Source organism: Nestor notabilis, unplaced genomic scaffold, assembly GCF_000696875.1.
Source record: "Nestor notabilis isolate BGI_N333 unplaced genomic scaffold, ASM69687v1 scaffold30043, whole genome shotgun sequence".
Taxonomy (NCBI): domain Eukaryota; kingdom Metazoa; phylum Chordata; class Aves; order Psittaciformes; family Psittacidae; genus Nestor; species Nestor notabilis.
The window spans coordinates 309-16,676 of record NW_009922884.1 but is presented as its reverse complement, the minus strand read 5'-3'; the positions used below and the strand labels follow the sequence as shown (position 1 = coordinate 16,676).

The window sequence follows — 16,368 nt, the reverse complement described above, 5'->3', positions numbered from 1 at the left end:
ATTTAAATACTTATTTAAATATTTTAAATAGCACATATCTACAGTATGTGCTCTGTGTTCATTTTGGGTAATGATAATGGCTTATAATGTATTTTATTTTGATGGAATCATTTGAATATAGGTGTACAGTATAGCCTATAATTTGTCCAGTCTAAAATCCAGTTGAATATGGGTTAGCTTCTTCATTCAGTTTCTTCACTTATTCTATAAGAAGGACCAGACATACCTGCGGCAGACTAGAACTTACCTGAGCTGTCCTCACAGCTGCTTCTGATTTGAAGCACGAGGTCCAAGTTCAGGAAAGATTGTGATGTCTAATCTGTCAAATAGAATTGCTAGATTAAGCAGGTGTCAACTGTCTGATCAGATGGTAGAGTGAAGGCAGAGGTCAGACTGTTCTGGGAGATGTACACTAATAGGACTCGAAGCAATGGGCACAAGTTGGATCATGGGGAATTTCAACCAGGTACAACGATTTTTCTTTTTTTTTTTTTTTTTTTTTTTTTTTGTTTTTTTTTTTTTTTTTTTTTTGTGTCTTCTCCTTCCTGTCCTAAGGGTGGTCAAATACTGGAAAATGTTGCCTGGAAGGTTGTAGAAGTTGTAGAATCGCTATCCTTGTCAGTCTTAAAGACTGGATAAGGCTTTGGGCAACCAGATCTAATGAGACCTGCTCTGAGCAGGGATGGGGTTACATGACCTCCATAAGTCCTTTCCAGCCTCAGATACTGTATATAAAACTGATACAATATGATTCTTTATATAAAACTGATACAATTCACATTCATAAGAATAAAAGCTGGGCTTGTGACACAGCTATCAGATACGTGTACAGACCCTTTTCATGTCCGAAATGACCCTTCCCCAGTGAGGAGGTGCTCAGTCTCCATGTTCGTCTGAAATCTTTGATGGTAAATGGTGAGGCAGAAGTCCTGGTTGGGTTTCTGATTTTTACTGAGGTTTCATAGATAGCACTGTAACAGAAGAATAAAATGCAGCTCAAGTGAGAGTCCTACACTGCTCTTTATTGTCCTGGATAATTCTTTTGTGGGTTTGTTTTTCAGTTTACTTTTGAATGGAATGAAGACTGTAGCACAACTTTGGAACTTTTAATAGGATTTGTTATCTTACTTTTTTGCTTGAAATATAAAAATGAAAAAAAAAATCACTTTTTTCTGGCTATAAATTTACAATCATCTCATCGACTTCAACAGCAATTTTCCTTGGCTAATGACTAGAGGACTGGCAGTAGCAAACTTTTTTTAAAACTCAAACTTTGTCCACAGTAAAGATCTTTTCCTCCTTCTCTTTATCTCCCCTATTCCCCTCTTTTTCTGTACATAAAAGCAATTAAATATTCTTGGATCGAGTGACTCCTAAGAGAAGGTGTTTGCAATCTAGGAACAGTGGTCTGTAACTCTTTCCATTGTATTGTCTGTATTTTAACATTATGATGAATTTGGTTCTAAATCATCATAGCGTTTCAAGTTAAAACAAATGTAAAAGGAAAACAGCATCATGACAGCTCGAGGGATTTTTATTTTTTTTTAATCTTTTTTTCCTCTTCAGGGTTTCTCCAAAGATATTAAAGTACCAAAAGCAAAATATGTTGGCTACATCAAAGATTATGAGGGTGCCACATTAATGGGATGTGAATTAAATCCGAGGATCCCCTACACGGAATTTTCTGTCATCATTAAAAAGCAAAAAGAGGTAAAGGCTGAAATGAGACACTGAACATTATAATCTATTTAGATGTTTAGAAACAATTCAGTCAGTGCCAGGTTAGCTTTTTTGCTTTGGTGCTTAAAACATTGGAATGTATACTTTTATTAGTTAGAATAAATCTTTCATTCAAGTCTCAGTGCAGTAATTTTGCAGAAGCAATAAATTCTACCTTACTAACTTTACCACAATAGAAATGTTGAAAAGTACTGATGTTTTGAGGAGTATTTCATAGCTAAATTCTGTCATAGGTAACTTAGCCAAATGTTATGAGATTGAGTCGTTCTTCAGCTTTGGCAATTGTTTTTCTTCCTCCCTCCTCCTGTGACCGTAACGTTCATTAGAGGGTCTTTTGAATACTTGTGGTGTTCGTAGTGTTCTAAGATACAAATCAAGGGTGACCTGTCTTAAATTGCAGGCTGTCCCTCTTTGGAATTTATATGAGAGATTCTTTATTTAGTCCATAGTAAAATTCCAGTTTATTATCAAAATAACTAAGATGTTACCAGTTGTGTTTAAATACCTTCCTTTTAAAGGGTTTTTAAAGAGATACAAATTACAAAGATAATTTGTTATTTCAGGGTTGGTTAAATCTCATTACTTCTATTTTATTAAAATGCTTCTTTATTGAACAGTCATTTTCCTTCCAATAAAACTATTTGGCCCATGCTTGCAGAAAGAAAGACAATATCTGAGTGCTGTACTGTTAGTTTACAAGGTTTCTTAACTTCTCTCACTGGGGAAGTTTTTAATATGTCCATACAACATAGACCATAATTTTTCCCTTTTATATCTGCTTGTTTGGGTTACTCTGCTTGATTGGCCACTAAGACCATGTCACTCAGTACTGGGTACTGGTCACAGGACACCATTTGTGAGTTAGTACTGCCTAATTTGTAGTTTATTTGCAGTCATTCTGAAAAAGATGAAAAATCCTTTTATGCAAAGCTGTGACCTGCTGACTTGAGAGTAATCAGTGTTGAACAGCTTGTTTTAACTGGGAAGATCCACTAGTTCCTAAATTATATGTAGGGCTTAAGGTGTGTTTAACAATCAGTTTGAAAGTATTTTGATGTTACACTGGAGTATGGCCACAGTGGTTTTGTATGCTGTATTTCTTTTAACATTTTTAACCTCTATTGAAAGTCTGGTTTTTTTGCGTTTCCTCCTCTTTGAGAGAAAATGCTATGTGTGGAGGGGTGAAGGTCCTTAAGAATAAAAATATGCCCAATATGTCCATTATTTCCAAGGAAAATGGTGTCTCTAACTGTGGTGGTCTGAATGACTGCACATTTTTTTACTCCTGGTTATGAAATAAGTCGTTTTGAAAGTGACATATTCAGGACACACAAAGCTTAGGTAATCGTCTAAGTGCATATCAAGAGCACCACAGCAACTTACTTAGAATTGAGGTAATGAGATTGCAAAGTAGAACAGAGTGTACCCCAGAATTGGAAAAGCTTTTCCTGGCATTTACAAGCAGAGCAGAATTTCAATTCCGAAGAGTGGCATCATTCTGACTTCTTTGAGAGAAAATCTTCAGTAAGAGTATCTCTGATTGGTATTGAAGAAATTCCTACAGTTATATAGAGACCTTGAAGTGAACAGGTATTTCTAAAATTTTGGAGCAGGAACATATTATGTGCATTGAAACATGTGCCTTGAAATTTCCGACCAGCTGCGCAAAGCAGTTCAGAAGCACGGGCTGTTAGAATTAGAGCCAGTTCCCAAACCTGCTCCCAGGAAATCTCCTTCCCTACCTCTGCTGCCACCTTCCCAGGAGCTGTGCAGCTTGTGATCAATGCAGCAAGCAATTACTCCTTTTTTCCGGATCTGTCCCTGAATAGGCAGCTGAGAGACTTGATAGGCTCATCTACACTCAGTGTTCGGCCAGGTAGCTCACCCTTGTTACCAGCCTCAGTGTGTCTATAAGGACCATAAAACTAGGGAAGTGAGAGTGTTTCTGTTCATCACAGCTTCTCGTTAGTCCTGTGGGTTAGTTTTGAGCGATGCAGTTATATTCTGTTTTCTCTGCTGCTTTATTACAGATCATTAAAAAGCTCATAGAAAGGAAACAAGCTCAGATACGAAAAGTTTATCCTGGCCTTTCCTGCTTCAAAGATGGAGTACGGCAGATTCCTATAGAAAGCATTCCTGGAATTAGTATGTATCAATCTCTTTTAATGTAGAACAGAAGCAGAATAGCCCAAGAAAGGTCCTAGACTAGAAATAATAATGTAGTCACGGAATTCTTTTTGATTAAAATGTAATTATTTTGGTCTGCTGATTTGATTTCTCTGGAGATTGTTCTGTTTCCATTACAATTGCTGTCTTTGATATTTCCTCTGGGCATCCCAGGTGGATCCTCTTCTATGTAGATGTGTGTAATTTTATATATATGTGATTAGTCTTTGATTTATATCACAGTGTAGTCAGCAGTTTTCCTCTGGCACCACTGTTGTGCACTACACTCCTGTACAAGGATGAGTTTTATACTAAACATGGACTTACAGGACAAAACAGAATTAAAACATTTAAGTATCATCTTTTGGGGGATTTTTCTCAACTGTGCTTTTCTGCAGTTTATTCTCTGTCACTAGGGAGTCAAATCGGATAACTTTGACATTGCTAATCTTTACTGAGTTTGTGGTAAAATATGTATTGAGTTATTGGAAAAAATACATGTTTTAAGTAGGAATATTTTAGAATCTTTCCAGCAGTCTGGAGGAAGAGGAAATTGAATGGGGCTGCAGGCTAGATGGTTGTGTTATTATTAGGAGTAGCTTTTATTAAAACAAACCTATTTTACTGCAGCAGTGCTGAAATGGCTTATCTTTTTAGAGTTGGCAATAACTCAGTTAATATTTTGACCTACTGTAGTTCCCATGTAATGTCTCATGTTGTTGGTGTACAGGAGAGACTGGCTGGAAACCAAGTGGAAAAGAGAGAGGGTAAGTGCTGCACAAAGTAAAATGATGAAACAGTTTGGAGATTCTTTTGAAAAACATGTTTAAGAAATGTCAATCGACATTTCCTTTGATCCGTTGGAAAACAGATAAATAATCTGCATGGGATGAGTTTTTAAGTGGTTTGTTTTGTTTTGTTTGGAGTTGCTTTTAGGTAAGATGGACATCATAGGAATGAAGATAAGGGATCCAAACTAATTTTTTTGTATTCATATTTTCTTTCAAGTAAGGAGCCCAAGGATCCAGATCAACTTTACAGCACATTAAAAACCATCCTGCAGCAGGTGAAGGTGAGTGCTAGTTCTAGTTTACCTTCTGCAAAGATTTTTATATTATTTCCAATATAGAGTTTCCATATTAGATACCTTACTTTTTTCTTTACCAAAGAGCCACCAAAGCGCTTGGCCCTTCATGGAACCTGTGAAGAGAACAGAAGCTCCTGGATATTATGAAGTTATAAGGTTTCCCATGGGTAATGACATTAACATTTTTTAAGTATAGAGTTTAAAAATCTTTATAGCTGGAGACATAGCAGATAAAATGTAATCTGATTGTTTTATGTTAAGAGATATATATTACTTGCAGCTGAATAGCTTTCAGCTCTGAAGTGCCAAGAGTACAGTGCTGTGGATTGAAATTTATGACTGCTTTGTGACCTTTGTGGAGCTATATATATAGCGTATAGATGCGAAATCTTAGTATGCCCCAGAGAGCTTTTAAGCAGTGCAGTCAGCTAGAAACTTTTGGGACTGAGCTAGTTTATGTGAGTTGTACAAATATGTTCTTGTGTGTGGTAACTGGTCATTGCAGATCCTGCTTGTATGTTGAAGGCAAACTTTCAGAAACACCTGAGCATTTGAATTGCTTCCAAATACAGATTTAAGCTTTCTAAATCACATAGAGAAAACCTGTTCAGAAGTAGTAGGATTTTCTTACTAAGTCTTAACAGTTTGCTCCAATTTAAGTTCAGGAAAATGCTTCGTGCAGCCGATTGTAAGATAACTTTTACATTTGTATTTTAGATCTGCCAAAGTTGCACAAGGTGGTTTGTCTACTTACTTACTGTTATTTTTAAATCATGCAGCTGTTGTTTATACAGGATTACTTGCAAAGGGAAGTACACAACTGCTAATGACATTTTTCTTCTCTTTTGATTGCTGGGTCGTATAATTTCAGTGATGATTCTGTGCTGTTTTAAACAGATGCTTCGTTTGATTTGTTTTGCAGCAGATTTAAAATTGAATCCTGTTACTCTTTCATTGTTTACGTAGTACTCACCTCCATCTTGCTGATTAGGATTTCTGTACCTTTTAATGTTATTAGAGAATGAAATACAAGTTCATTGCAGGCTACTATCAGTCAGTTTCTTAGAGAATGAAAGTGTTTGTTCATGTTGCTTTGTTCCTACTCTGTGTTTACCAATTTGGCTTAATGATTTTTTTTTGTTTTATATTCAACTTATCCTTTCCAAATAGCAAATATACGTGTACTTTATAGAACAGCAGCTGGCTTCCTGTATCCCTGACACAAATGTATCTTCTAGCAATGAAAAAAAGAATACTGACACCCTCCCATGGCAGTGTTTTCTCCGTCTCCTTTTCTGAGCAGAAGCTAGGTCTAGATGGCTCTTTAATCTGAACAGTGGTTACAAAGAACTTTCTGCCTGGATTGGCAAACCCTAAATAGTAATGTTTCCTGTCCTTTCCTAGTTCAGATGTATTACACTGGAGATGTGGGCAGCAGCTCTCATTTTAGGACTAAGTGGAGGCCATTGGCTTAGTTTTTGCTTTGTTTTTTTCAGCTAAGGAACCCAGCACAACTAAACCACTTCTTGATTCATGGTCACCTTCTGCTTTCTGTCTGCTCTGACTGCGAGCATGCTGATTCTGCACAAAAATTGTTCAGACATGATTTCAATTAAGAAGAAACATCATTGTCTTGTCTTATGCTATCACATGCAAGATACATTTGTCTTTATGTTTGCATATAGCCTAATTGTACAATACTTGAGGGGTATGGCTATAGGGTTTTTTGACTACCTTCTATGGTCAGTTCTCATGTATAAATACTTCCCCCCCCCTGTTTTAAGTGCTCTTTCAGCTGCTTATTTTCAAAAAATACTGTTTCGGTGTTTTAGGGTTGATTATTTTTAACACCCTTCCACACACCCCCCACCCCCCGCCCCAATACAAAAGCTGTATGCCTGAGTGACAGATGGAGCCAAACTATCACTGTAGTTACAGAAGAATTTAACTGACCAGCCAGGCAATGTTTGCTTTAGGGTGAGCTGAACAGCCTTCTCACTTAGGTACTATAATTAGACTATGGATATCTAGTTTACATGTAGGCATCTGAATTTCAGACTTAATGGGAACCGAATGAGCCTTTGCTTTGGTAAAATACTGTGCAACACCGGTGAATGGCAAGTTATGTATCACTGGAAGAGGTATTTGAGAGCATCCATCAAACTGTTCTTAAACCACTCTTGTCAGTTTGACAGGGTTTTTCTCTATTCTGCCAAAGTCAAATCTCCCTTAACAAAACCAAACCAAACAAAAAAAAATACCTGCAAACCAAAACAAAACCACCCACAATCAGATTTTTAAATCTTAATTTTAAGACATAATTCCTTGTGTTGGAGGTCTTTGGTGTCTGCTTTCCTTGCAATACTTGTTGTTAGTAAGTTGTCTTCATTTCAGCTGTTTCTGTTACAGCTTCACAAAGGTGCTGCTGAAGCCTGGCTCAAGCATTGCAAAAAAATAGTTAGAGCATCAGAGGTGAGAAAAGCCAAGGCATCCAGCACACCTCCCACCCTCCCACTACTTCTATTCCTGTACTCTCGCCTAGAACACTGTGATGTTGACAAAACTTTTAAATGACTGATAAGAGTTACTAGGAAAGCAACTGTGTGGAGAACACTGAGGTGCTTTGTGTCTTTTCTGGATGACTGATTTTAGTATAAAGGAAAACATTTCTTAAAGAATGTTCTGTTAGTTAAAAGTTTTGTACGATGCTTTGTGTTGAAAGCAGGAGGGATCTTTCTTATGTGACTCTGAACAAGAGATACATAACTAAACTTTGCAGATGTAACTAAAATATATCTAGAGCATGGGACAAATTTTTATTCATAGCTGCAAGTACTGCTTGTAGTACGACAGATGTCTCATCTCTGCTGTGTTCACACAGAAGTGAGCGGTTTACGTTAACATACGTGTTTTGTGATGTTCGAATGCTTTGCTTATATACTCTTAAGGCCTCCTCCAGCAAAGCTGACAACAGCTTTGCCTCACAGAGCAGTTAGAGGAGACTTAATACCCACTAAAAACTTAAAGACATAAACCATGATGCTTTAATCTTTTAAAGAAATAAACTCTACACAAAATCATTCTGACAGTGAAATGATGCTTAGTTCCAGGGGCTCAGCTGCTGTTGAAGCTAAAAAAAGGACTGCGCCTTAGATGAGGGCAATTAGGAATTCCAAATCCTAGCTTTGCCAGTTCATGTTAAACAGCAAAGCAGTCTAAAGGGATATTGCATACAAAAAGTATTTGAGTCATATGCTGTTAATCTATTTTTCTTCTGTACAGATCTCAAAACAATGAGTGAGCGACTCAAGAATAGGTACTACGTGTCTAAGAAATTATTCATGGCTGACTTGCAGCGAGTCTTTACAAATTGCAGAGAGTACAACCCCCCCGAGAGTGAATACTACAAATGTGCCAATATACTGGAGAAATTCTTCTACACAAAAATTAAAGAAGCTGGATTAATTGACAAGTGACATTGTCTTTTCTACAACCACATAGCGTGCCTACTTTATGGGCAGGGGAAGCCGTTCTGTATCTGAGTTGTGGGACTCAAAAGGTTTCAAGAAACTTCTGTTTAATACTTAGCACTTTTAAAAACCCTCTTAGTTTTGCAAACATGTATTATACCGAAGTTACAAAAATTATTTTATTAAAATGCTTTATAATGTATTTAATTACAGAAAATTTCTTTTGTGTGCCGATTACCGTATGTTCGTAATAAGTTTATCAGTGACAGCCTCAGAAACCCCACAAAACATGTGGGAAATTGCACATGTTTGGGAATACGAAGAAAATTCCCAAACAACAGATGTTATAGCTTACCTAATGCAGTACCTGTTTGATAAAGTTTTATTATTTTTTTTTGTTCAGTAAAAAAAGAAAATAGTAAGGGAAAACAACAATTTGGGGGGTTCTGAAACACTTGTTTCTTTATAGAATCTTTTTATAAGATATTATTTTTTAAAAGAAACACTCAGCTGGTTGAGAAGCTGTGAGAGAAGAGCAGCCAGTTCTGGAAAAGGACTGCCTGTAAGCTTTGATAGATGCAAGTTTTTCTATTAATTTGGGATTTTGATAAATATTTTACCTGTAAGTTGTAATCTCATAACCACTATTAAAAACAAGAAAATTCTGGCTAGGTGTGTAATGTCATAGTGACTTGGCTTATGCAGGACATAAGTATCCAAAAGAACTTCAGAGAATCAGATTCGCATATACTAATCAATGTCAGTTGGCTTAGTGGAGTTAAGGTTTTGCTGCAGTTCATGACCCACACTATTTACTACTCTTCACTGATAAATTCTTTAGGTTATTCAGCAGAGATAAGACTATTAAAAGAAGTCAACATATGACAGCTTCTAGCTCATATACTTGGTTCTGTGGTAAACTGGATTTTCTACCAAGCTTTATTGTAAATGCTTATTAAATGTGATTATTTAGACCCAGGACATATTAACATTTTACAACTCATGTTAGTATATCTTCAAAATAAGCACTTACATATCTATTTTGCTGCTTACACTACATTTAAGAGGTACACCTAACTTCCTAATGGAGAACAGTACAGGCCAAAAAGTTGTCACTTGACGTTTTCTAATTAGAGTTTGTAACTGTAAATTATAACTGCTTTTGTGAAAAACAGATTCAACTTTTGTTCTTGCTGTTTTATATTTACAGATGTTACACTGGTAAAATTCAATAGTGATAAAAGACTGAATAAAACCCAGTCCTATGCTGTGACAAAGAATAGATTCCTGCAAAATGCCTGTGCAATGTTAAATCACAACTTGATCCTGCAAGTAGATGTCAGGAACTACCTGGAAGTAGTAAATGTGGTACACAAGGTATTCAAAATGTTAACGCTAGACTTACCTTAGTGTTTTGTATGAGATTAGTCTGACCTGCATTTGGATCTATAACAAAGGTACAGTGAGCATTGTTTTTCTTTTAATAGCCAGTACTGGATGCTGTAATCCTGTTTTGTAGATTGGGCCTACAGATGCACCTGTTAAGCTTGGTATCCTGTGAACTTTTGTTATTTTCGGAGTAGAATTTCTTATCGTCTTTCAATCAGATTGTCTCTTCTATATTGAAACATTTGTTTTCTAATTTAAGAATTAATATTTTCATAGATACTGTGCAATAAAGTTACATTAGGATATGTGGTTTTGCAAATGCTTTAACAGCTGACGAACTTTACATTTGTAAAATTAATATATTGTACTGGTACAGAATAGTTTTAAATTATATATGTACAAAACCCTACTTATTTTGGTCTCTCTTCATTACTTAGTTCTTGCATTACAAGTATACACACTGAAGCAATTTCACAACTGAGCACGGTGAACATACGTCTGTGCAGTCAGTGCATCTTCCAGCTGCAAGAGAAAACTCTTGAGAGCCTCAGAGTTCAGTGGGAGCATGGTGTGTTAGGCACAGCTGAGAATTCAGCATGGAAAGCTGACCATTCCAGGTAGCATTCCCATCTCTGCACTGAGCTATGGTGCTGTTACTTCCATCTGCTCAAGATCTCAAACAATTCTTTGAGATGTTCAAAAAGACTTGCTTTTTCACCCCAAATCATACTCATGCTGTTTTCTTATATTTGTATACTAGAGTCCTTTATTCACAAGACAGTGTGCAGAGGAGCACGCTGCAGGATATGAGAAGCTTGTACATACCTACTTTCACCATGTTACTCTGATTGCACACCTTCTTTTGCATATTCTAAACAAACCTGCACCTGTCCAATACCTAAAAGCCAATTAGAGAGTATGCAGATTTATTTTTCCCCCTCAGTCGCTAGGATTTAGTCCTGTGCCACATCATGTAAAAGTGTGTGCTGGTCAGGGGGTAGCAAGTAGTGGTCTGAAGAGACTTAGACATTCTACTGGACACTAAGTATATCAGTTATGCCTATTCAGGACTTCTTCCTGGAGTTGCAATGGAACCACAGCAATTCTTCAGGCTTACTTGATCCAAAAACTCCCCAAGCCAGACCCACCTCACCATCAGCCTGGGGCTTCTCTATCACCTTGTTCTTTTTTGTCCCTTTTAAACAGCTGTTACAGATTCATTTGCTGAAAGTAGGGAGCACCTGCAGTTAAATGACTCTGCCCAAGATGCTATAGTACTAAAGAGTATGGTAACACCCAGAGCTAGGATTTTAGGATACAGATGGAAGGTTAAGTTTCAGTTCCAACATCTGAAGACTGGTATCGTGAACAAGTATTTTCAAACACTCAGTAGCTGCAGCTTTTATTATGAAGGCCCATAAAAACAATTTACTTTACACTCAACCAAAGCAGAGCACTCCTCACCGACCCTCACAGATAACCAGATAGGAACAGTTAGTAACTCTCCTAAACAGCAGTACCAACCAGCCTGTTACCTGTGAGAGCTCCAGCTATGTAATCAGATTCCAACTGACAAAGCTTATGCCACATAAGATGGGGAAGGAGCACACTAGCATGCAGCATGCCTATGGCTGGCATTGCTATTTGGTGTTTAAAAATAACTTTCCCCCAATTTTTAGATTAAAAAAAAAAAAAAAAAACACCCCCCAGCCATATCCGATGTGTTTCCAATGACCAAGACATTTATTAGAAGCTTCAATATGAAACTACAACCATTACAACTACCTACAAGAAGAGTTGTACAAACATTGTTATTAAAAAAAAAAAAAAATAAAAATAATCCAAACCACCATTTGATCTGAAGTGCCCAAACAAGCAGGGTATAAGTTACAAAATTATAACATACATTATAAATTTACATTACAAATGCCTCCTCTCAAAACGGTTTGGATGGAATCACCTTAGTTATAAGAGTAGCCTTGTGTCTTCTAAATCAATTAGAAAGTCACTGGATTGAAACCAGCCCCCCTGAATTTTATATCCTTAGCATTAAGACAAATAGAAACAAAGGCAAATTTGTGCAAGATGTCATGCAATGATAATTTCCTGGATGAAAGATTTCCTTTCTTCATGGAGCCAGCATGGTGTTGCTATCATAACTGGAAATGTCAACGACAGCCAACAAATTTCTCATTGTATTTCGACAGAGACTTTTTTATAAGAGAATGGCATTTGGCCCTTTTTTTCTGCTTGAAAATTGGAGAATTCAGGAAATTTGTGTCTGTGAATGGATCCCCTCTTCTGAGTTTCCTAAAAAAAGACAAAATCGAGTTTTGCTCCAAAGATCACTTAACACACACAAACTATTTCATATTACTAACATCAGACCTCTCTTTGAATGTTTTCTTAAGATCTTCTAATATTTAAACTACACCCTCAAATCCTTCATTTGATGGAATATTATGAGCTTTACATAAAACTGGAAAGTAAAACACCTACCCTGTAATACTTGGTTCTTTATAGCACACAGTAATAGTACAGCTTCGCTTGCGTTTTGGAGATCGTGGTCCTTCACCTTCTGGGACAACAGTTGCATTCCCAGTGCTGGGGAGCAGTGATGTGGTATTGGTAACATCACAAAGTTGACCATGAGATGGCTCAAAAGGCAGCCCTGGGAAGAAATTAGGCACACTTAACACAATTTGGGCAAGCTAGCTTAAGAGAGAACATCAATGAACACACTAGATGTGAAATAACTTTCAGCTGTAACTATTATCTTCACTTTGTACTTAAGAATACATAAGAGGATCAACAAATTCAGGATTTCAGTTTGGAAAAATAAGTTAACACTAAGCAGTGCCAAGGAAAGTGTGATTTGTTGTTCCACTTCTCTCAATTTATACTTTGTTCTCCTCTTTTATCCTCAGCTTTAGTACATCATTAAGTACATCTAAAATACAGTATTGATTTATTGTTTAATACTAATCTGCTGAAGGGAAAAAAGCAGAATAATTAATCTAATGATTTCTATAATGAATCTGTTTGTATTTCTTTTAAAAGAAGAGAAAAAACTAAAATAAAGCCTAAGTCCCTTAAAGAATATTATCTCTCAAGAAAACAAAACCAATTACAGAACACTTTCTATACTTACTAATAGACTTGTCACTTGATTTATTGCTTTCAGTCTCTTTTTCATTACGGAGTTTCTGCTCACACTGTGCCAAACATCTTTTAGACCTTGGCCTTGCATGGACTGGTGATGTATCTATCTTGTCCACTGAACTTTTCCTTTTTTTCGATTTACTCTTGTAAGGCTTATAGAGGCTGTCATCTGAATCTTCTTCAGTATCACTTGACTCGATGGTAGTGGTTTCAGATAAGTCATTTTTGTCATCCACACCAGTATCTGTGTCATTTGCTTTATTTTGTCGAAAAGGTGTAAGATGGACACTCTCTTCAAAATGAAAGTCATAAGCATCACTGAAGCCACCCAAGAAATCCATCTTTTTCTTGGAAGCCTCTTTACCCTGTTTTTGTTTTGGTGTTTGTCTGGAAGTATTTTTAGGCTTTTCCAATTTTGCCTTCCGATACTTCTCTTTCCTTACTCGAGAGTCTTCTCTGGTTTTACACTCACGTCGTTTAAGATCAGAATTATTGTTTAAGTGGGACTGTGCAGTTTCAGAATCTGTCCTCCTCAACACCAGCTCTGAACCTACCTCGTTTTCATTCAACTGGGAAATACCTAAATTTCTGTTTTCTACAGTACATGTCTCTAGACTTTCCTCAAGTCTAACTTCATTTAGTTCAGAAAGCTTTTTTGTTGAAGCAGGTGCTTCTGAATGGTCCAGTACACCAGTATAATGTTCATTGTGATTTCTCAACTTCACATAGCAATTCCTAACAGACACATTTTTTGGTAAGACATTACCAAATCCATCCTCTCTGCTTGAAGAAACATTTTGCAGCTCTGACCCTATGATGTCCAGATGAAAATCAGACGTCCGTCCTTGCAATTAAAGAGAGTCATATTAAAGCTGAATAATAACAACCTGTTAAGGTTTTGTGCATGTTCTGAACCCATCAGAAATTGAGACTATTCTTAGAATTTTCCCCATAGACATGTATGAACCAGTATTTGGCAATTGAGATAAGTTCTGTTTAATACAGCTTCCAGACAGGAAGCTATAAGATAAGTATACTACATTAGGATTTTCCTCTAAACTGTTGCATTTGGAAAGGTTATCTATAGGTCATTTATTTTTCTGAGTTTTTTTGCTTTGTTAACAATTGTTGATTTCATAAATGGTACGTGACTAAAGATTACTCCGTTGAACTGTTTGGTAGATAATGAAACTATATTGCAGGTATATAGAAGACAAGACATTTTCAATCCCCAACCCTCTCATTTTGCTAAGCATCTTCATTCAGAAAGTTTAGCAGTTGTCAATATTCATACCTAATCTTTATGATAATAAGTGGAAAATTACTTGACAGTTACTTCAAAAGCAGTAATTACATTTTAAACTTACACATTCCCCTCCCCACCCCCCCCGCTTCAGAATAGAGCAGTGTCTGGTACTTTGATATAGTTACCTTTGTCTGGAACCATTTTGTTTGAGGAAACAGCATTGTCAGATTCCTCACAGGTCTCTGACACAGAGTGAGTGAGCTCATTTCTATTGCTGTCAGGCTCCATCCCACTTGGAAGTACTTGATCATGCCCATCAGCACACTGTAGATGCTCTCTAGAGAAAATACCAAAAGGTAGTATTTACCGAATATCAAGGTATTTTATCACAACTACTTCATTGCATTGGATTTCTTCCCTTTTTTCCAGTCAGAAAATTAAGCTTACTGTAACAGAATGTTGAAATATAAATAGGTATTAATACAAGATACTTACATTGAATGTATTGGTCCTACAACACTGGAACTGTTCTCAAGAACTGAAGAAAACATTCTTGTATTCTGTCAACAAAATAAATCTTAAGATGACTAAAGAGCTAAAAAAAGCTTGCATGATACACAAGTTTTAGTCAACAGCCAAGTTACCCACAGAAGGGCCAAAGAAGCCCTTATCTGTTTCTCTTTCTGGCTGCATAAACACAAAGTACTGTGGGGTCTCATGCTCAGCTCCTGCAAGTCTACACATTCATCACCAGCCTAATCATACAGACAGTGGACAGAGGAAGGAACTGTGAGGGTAGTACAGGGAACAAGACAAACACATAGAAAACCAGGGTGCTCCTACTACGTTGTAGCAGGGCCTCAGTCCCACTAACAATCTACTACATACTCCCATGTTGCAGACCGCATGTCTTACTGGGAACTGTGGGAGCAATCGCACCTCCAAACTAAGGCTTAAGTCTCAAAAACTGTGAGCATCTATGTCGGAAGTAGTAAGGGGGAAGAATTAATAGAAATCCTGCCCCTCAAGAGCAGCAGGTACTTACTACACCTATGGAACACAGATTCTTTGCTGGGCCAAGGAGATCAATTGAGTCCAGTAAATTCTGAGAAACTCTTGAAATTATCTTATTCAAGGCTTGCAGTTGATTCTAACAGACAAAAGAAGGAAAATAACACTGTTACTGTCATACTCCAGTATCAACTACCAATGTAAGAACTTCTTATCAGCATTATGAGATGACTAAATCCTGAAGATACCTGTGTCAGGTACTTCCAACTGTGATTAAAACCCCTCAAATTCTACAGAAGATAGATTTTAATTAAAGTAGTAAGAGTAGCCAGGGCAAAAAAAAAAAAAAAGAGAAAAATAATGGTTAGTGGCCAGATTAGGTGAAAATATGAAAACTTGTTCGAGAGAGTTACTTTTTACGAAAACTTAAGATCATAAATGCATCAATGGATTAGTGCAGATTTTGATGTTCAGCTTCACTAAATCATGAAATTATTACTAAAAAATACCTCAGCAAGTCCTTGTGCTTGCTTGAACTGAAGATTTCTTTGCAATTTAAACATCTGAACCTTCAGATCTTGATAATCTTTCTTTAAATGAAGGATGGTAGCCTGGGCATCCCTCAGTTTCAGCTTTTCTTCTTGCAAAGCCTGAGCTAGAGCTTTGTTGTTTGCTTCAAGGCTCTTTATTTTCTTGGAGCTGTTGGCTACAACAGAACAGTGAGTATTTCAACATGGTCTAAAAAAAAAATAATAATTGTGAAAGCTGTTGAGACATTAAGCATCTTACTTGCTATTTTGCCCTTTACAGTGCAGATTTGGCTAATTTTATCCAACCTCATCCATTTCTGATTTCTCCTCTCTTTCATTCGTTCTTTTATATCCTCCAAAGTGTCTTTGACGGGCTTTTTCAAGTATTCAGCCATCTTCTACCTTTAGAAATACAAAGGGTGAAGAACTCATAAAGCTAGTGCTGCTCAACATTCCCTGACGCCAAAAGAAAAGGAACAGAAAAACAAGAGTAAAGCTCATAGAATGGTTTGGGTTAGAACTGACTTCAAGATCACCCAGTTCCAACCCCCTGCCACGGGCAGGGAC

The 16,368-nt window shown here is 36.8% G+C and overlaps 2 protein-coding genes across 2 annotated transcripts; one reads left to right on the top strand and one right to left on the bottom strand.

Annotated features, from left to right (window-relative positions):
• Positions 1–430: 430 nt before the first annotated feature.
• Positions 431–8,855, top strand: LOC104403639 (histone acetyltransferase KAT2B-like). The gene is made up of 7 exons (XM_010011860.1): positions 431–466; positions 1,567–1,710; positions 3,771–3,885; positions 4,637–4,673; positions 4,915–4,978; positions 5,076–5,160; positions 8,276–8,855. Exons 1-7 carry the CDS (start codon positions 431–433, stop codon positions 8,467–8,469), a joined length of 675 nt encoding a protein of 224 aa, XP_010010162.1. The 3' UTR covers positions 8,470–8,855.
• Positions 8,856–12,020: 3,165 nt separating this feature from the next.
• SGOL1 (shugoshin-like 1 (S. pombe)) lies at positions 12,021–16,196 on the bottom strand. The gene is made up of 8 exons (XM_010011859.1): positions 16,061–16,196; positions 15,781–15,977; positions 15,306–15,410; positions 14,756–14,820; positions 14,446–14,597; positions 13,004–13,858; positions 12,352–12,523; positions 12,021–12,162 (listed from the first exon to the last, which is right to left on the bottom strand). The coding sequence occupies exons 1-8, from the start codon at positions 16,194–16,196 to the stop codon at positions 12,021–12,023; spliced, it is 1,824 nt and encodes a 607-aa protein (XP_010010161.1).
• Between the last annotated feature and the right edge of the window lie 172 nt (positions 16,197–16,368).

Coding starts and splice junctions, on each gene's coding strand:
- LOC104403639 (XM_010011860.1), top strand. CDS start 431: ATGGGCACAAGTTGGATCATGGGGAATTTCAACCAG. Junction 1,711..3,770: donor TCATTAAAAAGCAAAAAGAG/GTAAAGGCTGAA, acceptor GCTTTATTACAG/ATCATTAAAAAGCTCATAGA. Junction 5,161..8,275: donor AGTTATAAGGTTTCCCATGG/GTAATGACATTA, acceptor TCTTCTGTACAG/ATCTCAAAACAATGAGTGAG.
- SGOL1 (XM_010011859.1), bottom strand. CDS start 16,196: ATGGCTGAATACTTGAAAAAGCCCGTCAAAGACACTTTGGAGGATATA. Junction 15,978..16,060: donor TGTAAAGGGCAAAATAGCAA/GTAAGATGCTTA, acceptor GTTCTGTTGTAG/CCAACAGCTCCAAGAAAATA. Junction 14,598..14,755: donor GTAGGACCAATACATTCAAT/GTAAGTATCTTG, acceptor TATTTTCTCTAG/AGAGCATCTACAGTGTGCTG.